The sequence below is a fragment of the Macrobrachium nipponense genome, chromosome 17, assembly GCF_015104395.2.
Source record: "Macrobrachium nipponense isolate FS-2020 chromosome 17, ASM1510439v2, whole genome shotgun sequence".
Taxonomy (NCBI): domain Eukaryota; kingdom Metazoa; phylum Arthropoda; class Malacostraca; order Decapoda; family Palaemonidae; genus Macrobrachium; species Macrobrachium nipponense.
This window is the reverse complement of record NC_087210.1, coordinates 61,259,582-61,268,079: the sequence shown is the minus strand read 5'-3', so window position 1 is coordinate 61,268,079 and position 8,498 is coordinate 61,259,582. Positions and strand designations below refer to the sequence as shown.

The 8,498-nt window shown below is 34.3% G+C and overlaps 1 protein-coding gene across 1 annotated transcript; it reads left to right on the top strand.

Moving 5' to 3' along the window:
* Window positions 1–5,702: 5,702 nt before the first annotated feature.
* On the top strand, window positions 5,703–7,417 carry LOC135196279 (tripartite motif-containing protein 59-like). The gene has a single exon (XM_064222987.1). It carries the CDS (start codon window positions 5,895–5,897, stop codon window positions 6,750–6,752), a length of 858 nt encoding a protein of 285 aa, XP_064079057.1. The 5' UTR covers window positions 5,703–5,894; the 3' UTR covers window positions 6,753–7,417.
* Window positions 7,418–8,498: the final 1,081 nt, after the last annotated feature.

The following is an 8,498-nucleotide window of genomic DNA, read 5'->3' as shown; positions in this document are numbered from 1 at the left end:
TTCGTGATTATTTGTTCTTACTAACAGAACGTTTTCTCCAGAAACTCCTAATTTCACCCACAAAATAGGTTTTCACAAACACCCATAGCCTCTTTATCACAAGACCTAGTCCTCACCCCTAACCCCCCGATACGCAGTACCATAAATATCTTAGCTTCTACAACCACAATCATTTTATCTTTCCTCGGCCCTAATATCCAGCCAAATTAGATCACAATTAAATGCTCCCATTTTGTAATGAAGAATCTCTATCTTTTATTTTTTTAAGAGAAGCAGACCTATATTTGATTGGTTCTTAAGTTTTTCCCTTTATTTTGATTTAAATTCTACAGATCCTCGAGTCAAAAGTGTATGTATCTTATTCCTGTGTTCTTATATTACGACTGTGTGGTTATATAGAAACGCAAAATTAGTGCCAGAAAATATAAATGACCGTGTAAGAATGAACTGCATGTAATAGAAAAATGACAAAATTAATTTTTGATCATGCTAATAAGATTACAATAACCTTTAGGAATTTTTTGGAACAATTTATTTCATTATAGTACTGTAATTTATACTTAGTAGAACCTTTACAATGAAATTAGTCATGCTAATTCCATTGTAAAGAACTATTGTTAATATTGTATGTATAGATTATTATAAAATAGAAAAGTAAAAAAAAATCAATACACAAGACAAAAAGTGGTAATGGGTCAAGCAAAAAAAGAAAAGAAAAACTAAAAAACTTATCATTCGGTACTATTCCTTCTAAGATGCAATGCCTCAAACTAACTTTAATTTGAAAGATTTATAAGTTGGTCTTCATTTCTTATAACCTATCAGAAATTTCGAACTAATTAACTAAAATGGGAACACTTGAATCTATACATATACGTACACACACACACACACACACACACACACACACATATATATATATATATATATATATATATATATATATATATAAATAAATATATATATATATATATATATATATATATATATATATATATATATATATATATATATATATATATATATATATATATATATATATATATATATATATATATATATATATATATATGTCACTAAATAGCGCGTGACAATATATTTAGCCAAGGCCACAGGAAAAATAAAAGAAGGAGTACCGAACGCTATTATTCTAACCATAGCAATCAAGTTAGGAAGGCTACCTTTTCTTCCATATTTCTAAGAGCCTTACGTACCTGTAGCCCGGAATTTCTTCAGGAAGAGTTTGAAAATATTTTCAACATATCGGAAAAATTAAAATACACTAAGTATTTGACTGAATGTGCTTTACAAAAAGCACAAAAAACTTTTTATTCTGTAACTACGAGAATGGCTTCTAGTAATGATAATGTGCTCGTTTTACCATATAATGACCTCTTACGGAGGGTTCCAAGTTTTTGCAAGAATTTTAATATTAATGTTGTTTTTAAATTTTCAAATACACTGAAAAACATACTAATAAGGAATTCTCCCAAAGTTTCTCAGGGCTGCATTTACGGGGTTCCTTGCATGAACTGCAAGTATTTTTAATACGGGCAATCTGGGAAGGGACTGGACACCAGAATTAAACAACATAGATATAGTGTGATAACAGGACAAATGTCGAATGCTTTGTTTTTACACATTAATAATTTTAATCACATGATTCATTGGGAGGGGGCAAAAGTTGTTTTATATTGTAATAATATAACTCGTAGGAATATTATTGAATCTGCTTTTATTAAATATCACGGTGACTTAATGAATGTAAGTATGTACAAACTGGACCCATTTGTTGTTAACAAGATTTGTAGGGTCGTTTCTTTTTAATTACCTGTTGAGCTGTTCTGTACTTGCTGTACTAGTTTTAACCGGACTTTGAATACTTGTTTTTCGATTTTTTCAGTTTTATGTTTACTTTGTTAGATGTTCTCTGTGTTTTTAGCATCGTACCTTGAAAATGTGTTGAAATGACACGAAAGCGCTCGGTACTCCTTTTATTTTTCCTGTGGCCTTGGCTAAATATATTGTCACGCGCTATTTAGTGACATATAAGCATTATGGAGACCACTCGCAGTTTCTTCGACTTTCGACGTCTGTATCCTGTTCTGATGCCGCTGGTGTATGGTTTTCGCTCTGCCTTGGTCGCCGCCCATGCACAAAAACTTCGCCTTCATTTCCTCAGCAAGTCCTTCCACGATCTATGCTGCCAAGGAGACTTCTTCAGTTCGGTGACCTACCTTTTGAGTCGTTCCATCGTATTATTTTGTTGAAGAACATCGAGATTAAAAGAATCGAAGTCAGAGAGGCCTACAGAAATTCGAGGAGGAAGAAACGAAACCTATCCAATGCCATACCAGATGACTGGAAGCAAGTTATTTTCGACCATTGATACAGAAGACTACGGTATAGAAGGAGAAAGCTGGAAAATAACCTCAACCATAAATTATATCTGTTAATTGATAGTAGTAAATGGACACTAGATGCTAATTCTGATTTTGTAATTAATATATCTGATTATAACCTTGATGAGTCATCCTTACCTGCTTTCGGGTATGGTCTGAGTTTTTCTGTAACACCCACTACACATGACTATGTTGGTATATCTGAAGCCTTTTGTAATTTAGAAAAAATTGGTAATATATCTGATGACAATCTTAATCTTGTTAAAGGTTTTATCTATGGTGTAAATTCATTCCCCTCCTATTCAAATGTACCATTAAGAATCTTAAAAGTGTACAAAATGCTGAGAAACAATGACGAACTTCATTTTACGAAAGCTGATAAGTCTAAGGCAATGGTTTTATTAAATAAGCAAGATTACAAAGATAAACTGTACTTACTGCTGAGTGATGTTAATACCTACGATCTACTGACATTAAATCCATCTGAACGTGTGCTTTCTCATTCTAATAAGAAGGTCAAAAGTATATTAAAAAATAATAAAGATTTGATTAAACAATTTGTAACAATATCTCCAACTTTACCGTACTTGTATGGTCTTGTTGAAACACATAAACCTGGTAACCCCATTAGACCAATTATCAGCATTGTTGGGTCATTTACTTACAAGCTTTCGAAATGGCTGGTTTAGATTCTTTCACCTTTAGTAGAAAGCATTTTGAATTCTAATATTAAACATAATGTAGATCTGATAGAAAAACTAAATAGCACAACTATTAATTTTAAGTTTAAAATGACTACTTTTGAGGTTTTATCTCTGTTTACAAAAGTACCTATAATTGACTTGCTTGAATATTTAGCTGAATTTTTAGATAATTATGATTTACCCTTGTCCACTCATAATATTTTAGAACTGGTTAAACTCTGCATTTGTGATTCTGTTTTTACTTTTGATGACAAATTCTATAAACAAAAATTTGGTATGGCAATGGGAAATCCTCTTTCGCCGGTTTTAAGTAATTTATACATGGAGTTTTTTTAAACAAGATTTTTACCTAATATTTTGCCTTATGGTGTTCTGTGGTTTAGATATGTAGATGATATTTTTTGCATATGGCCTTTAAACGAAAATGTAAATGCATTTCTCTTTAAACTGAATAATTTGGTATCTTCCATTAATTTTACTTGTGAAGAAGAGCGTGATGGTTGTCTTTCATTTTTGGATGTAAATGTTCACCGTACTCTAAATGGCTTCAAATACTCAGTGCATAGAAAACCTACAAATGTAAATTCATACATTCACTATTATTCTAACCATAGCAATCAAGTTAAGAAGGCTACCTTTTCTTCCATGTTTCTAAGAGCCTTACGTAGTACCTGTAGCCCGGAATTTCTTTAGGAAGAATTTGAAAATATTTTCAACATATCGGAAAAATTAAAATACCCTAAATATTTGACTGAATGTGCTTTACAAAAAGCACAAAAAAACTTTTTATTCTGTAACTACGAGAATGGCTTCTAATAATGATAATGTGCTCGTTTTACCATATAATGACCTCTTACGGAGGGTTCCAAGTTTTTGCAAGGATTTTAATATTAATGTTGTTTTTAAATTTTCAAATAGACTGAAAAACATACTAATAAGGAATTCTCCCAAAACGGGGTTCCTTGCATGAACTGCAAGTGTTTTTATATTGGACAATCTGGGAAGGGACTGGACACCAGAATTAAACAACATAGATATGCGTAGTGTGAGAACAGGACAAATGTCGAATGCTTTGTTTTTACACAATAATTTTAATCACATGATTCATTGGGAGGGGGCAAAAGTTGTTTTATATTGTAATAATATAACTCGTAGAATATTATTGAATCTGCTTTTATTAAATATCACGGTGACTTAATGAATGTAAGTATGTACAAACTGGACACATTTGATGTTAACAAGATTCGTAGGGTTGTTTCTTTTTAATCACCTGTTGAGCTGTTCTGTACCTGCTTTACTGGTTTTAACCGGACTTTGAATACTTGTTTTTAAATTTTTTCATTTTATATATATGATAATATATTATATATATATATTTTATATAACACACACATATATATAAATATATATAATATCTTTATATAATAATAATATAATATCTATATATAATAGGATATACATATATATATATATATATATATATATATATATATATATATATATATATATATATATACATATATTAATATATAACATATATATTATACATATATATATATATATATATATATATATACACATTTATATATATATATATATTAGAATATATTTAATAATATATATAGAATATCACTAGATGGCAACTTTATATACAGAATATCACTAAGTGGCAACTTTAGGTGTTATTATAAAGCATATCAGATGTGTAAAATGTCACTAGGTTGTTACTATGAAATAAAAAAAAACTGTATAGTAGCAGCATAATGTGTTAGACCATGATGGTGCAATGACAGATAGACAATAAATGCTCGGTCAATGATTTCCTACATTCAGGGAATACCCGGAGAAAACGTCACAATCTTCCTGAAACGACCCACTGAGTCATAGGGCTTGGTATCGATTCGTAACTGTGACCGAGATACTATAAGAAAATATATGCGCTGTGAAATTCCATATTCAAAACGCGATGGGAAATATGCTGCTTCTTTATTAAAAAAACGTTGATTTCAACGGTATTAAATAATATACTTCATTGGGTTTTGGCAATGGACACACGGGACTTTGGTTAATGAATTTGATTAATGCTAATAATCAAGTTTCAACCCGATTCTGCGTCATCGTTTCAACTCCTTAGTTTCGATCTGTCTTTGTAAGTTGTAACCTGATGATATTCTTTCATGTTCTCGCACGTTCGAGAAAGAAGTTGTCGTACATAAGTTACACGTGCGGGAATAAACACGTCATGCGGCAGCCGACATGTGGTGCAAGAACTCGGTGTCGCTGCCAGACGTCGATACTCTCAACATTGTCCTGTCTCAACGTGATGCAACCCATGACGTAGCAGGGATTGCCACATATGCTTATTTTCGCGTATTTAATTATGGGGTTATGGTCTCATAAACAGGTTGAATTCGCCATAATAATAAAGGTTGTACTTCAGTCATTCGCACTGAGTTAAAGGACTCTTTAGATTATTGAAAAATAAAAAAAATCTTTCGAGTTTAGGTTACATTAAAGCGATAGCCGTCCGCAACCGCCCATCGTGACGTCACTGACTTCAACAAAATACCTTGGATTTATCAGTGGCCCATGAACTACTCGTGTTCATTCGCTACTCGCTGTGCCTCGCAATATTCGCTCTCATTTTCAGTGTTGCCGCAGTGCTATCTTTGCTCGTGTAGGACAAGAGAAGGCAAATCTTGGTAGGAGAGATCATAAATGCACTGAAGTAATAGATTTGATACAACACATTCACCGAGAGGAAGTGCACCAAGGCTCGACATTCATCATGGACTGCACAGAGGACCTGCAGTGTTCCGTCTGCATTCAGCTCTACAGCGATAAATCCCCCCCGAAGAACCTGCCCTGCGGTCACAGCGTTTGCTCCTCTTGCATGGACCAACTAATGTTAGATAGCGGGTATTGTCCGGAGTGTCGGAAATCACTCAAATCAAAGGAAATGAAGGATTGCAGTGTCAACATCCCACTCTTGAGACTGTGTCGACTGCACGCGTTTGTCACCAGCGGGAAGGAGGACTTGCCCCCCGTCGACCTCAACTTCAAACCTTTAGACTCAAAACCCTTGGCGAGCGAGGGAACCTGTCCCTTGCACGGCCACCCGCTGTTCTTCTTCTGTCTGCCCTGTGATGCGTTAGTGTGCCGAGGTTGTCTAATTTCGGATCACCCCGATCAGCCCTATGGGCGGTGCCTCATCAGAAGCGTCGAGGAAAAACGGCAGATGATGATCAACGCTCAGCTGGAGGTCCTGGAGGAGCACCACAAAAAATCATTAGAGACGAAGAACAACTTAACGCGAATGTTCAAGGGGTGTAAAATTGCCGTCGGTTACTGGGAGAAGAGAGCCGAGCCACAGAAGGATGAGGAGCAGGAGAGGAACTTGCAGGAGGCTCGCGATATCCACGACGTTGTGAAAAAGGATCTGGATATATACGCTCAGTGGACCGATTATTTCCGCGAGGCAGTGGAGAACCTGAAAGCGGCCACAACCATCATCACTATTGAATCGGTGACTGAAAAGGCTAAGGAAAAGATACCAGAGTTTGAAAAGTTAGAAATAGTGGACAGAAAAGACGATGTCGTGAAGGTATTAATGAAGTTTTGGAATGGCCAATCATTATTTTGGTAGGTGGTGAAGTTATTGCCGTCATAATATTCTAATCGTTTTTCAAGGAGTCCATTGTGATAATATAGGGATGTTAAATGTTATTTTCATAGTGATAATATATCGATATAGTAGTTATATAGATCCACCGGAAGGGTCAAAGAACTGGTGTTGCTGTATCGTGGTTATTTTATTTTCTGTGTCTATTGTTGAAATGAACAACTAAAGTGATTATTACGGTCTCAAGATAGTGACGATGTTACCTAACTGATATTTTACAGAGATAAGAAATTTCTGGAAAGTATCGTTGTGACCTGTTTTTCTATACATGACGTATGTAAGGTACCAAGTGACAAATAAGGAATTTGAAGAGGTATGGCCTAAAGTCTATATAAAAAAGAATTTTAAAAAGTGATCGAGTATTGGGCGTGAAAGTGTGATAGTAACTATTTACACGGGGTACTTGATTAAATGTGATAATGCTCAACTTATAATCCTGGAGGTCAGTTATTAAACTGACCGAATTAAAATAAATTTTTTATCGAATAAACCTGCAAAAGTTACTTTTCCCTTGGTTCCTTTATATTATTATACACAGTAAACAAATGTTATGATTCTCTAGACGCAAAGGTGTGTATTGTTGCTGTTTTAGAGGATATTCATACATTTTACCTGCTTCCGAATTTGTAAAATTTCCTATTACGACGTTATTCTGTATTTCAGTAAACTAGTACTGGGTTATTTTATCGAATGACCATTACTTTTGGAACTTTTGGAACAACAAACTAACAGAAGCACGAGAAAATACTAGAGAAATATATAAACTATTTTTAATGATAGTTTGAAAACATGACCAATGAACAATTTTTGTCAAGAGATAAAAAATCAATATGCAGATGAACTCGACGTTTCTTCAGATTTCTCATTAAAGAACAAAAAATTCACACAGAACTAAATTCACAAAGGAAACGCAAAGCCTGAGGCAACCATTCAAGTCTTCTCCAGAGCGTCCCGAGTCATATAATTCGTTCCGTAAAGAATGGAAACACTTATTCCTTAAGGTAAAAGCGACCGTAGTATTACTAACCACATAATTCTGTCCTTTTGGGTCAGAATAAATTAGTACTTTGCCGGGAGAGGTCTATGGATGATAGGGTAGGTTAAAGAGGAGCTGTTCCCACCCAACTCTATCACCACAAAAACTTTCTGCCAGCTGTTGTCATTATCTGAATTTCCGTTGGAATTTCCTTATCAATAATTCTGGTATTTGCCTTTGCCATCATTGATATCTTCAGCTCTATATATATACATACACACATATATATATATATATATATATATATATACATACATACATGCATACATACATACACATTATATATATATATGTATATATAGAATTTACGTATGTAATTTTAAGAACGACAATGGCCCCTAACTTTCCGCTTTTCTTCCTATTTTGTTTTTGGATACGCTTATCGCCAGAAAGCCTCAGATCCAAGTGTAGGAATATGGAGTAATTCTCATGCCTGGTCCATGGGTCAAACCCAAGTCCAGAATATAAAAACTAAGCTCTGTAATGACAAGTGTACCCCTAGTATACTTGGGCACCCTGTCACAAGGCCGAAGAAACCTAAGTAGAGGATTGTCAACATCCTGTTCGGAGGATATGCCTATAAAGGGAGAAGGAACCTCTCCTACTTGGCCAGCAGCAGTCTCAGGTATGCTTGGTTAGTCAATTTCCAGCTGAATGCAATTGCAGCAGTAGTA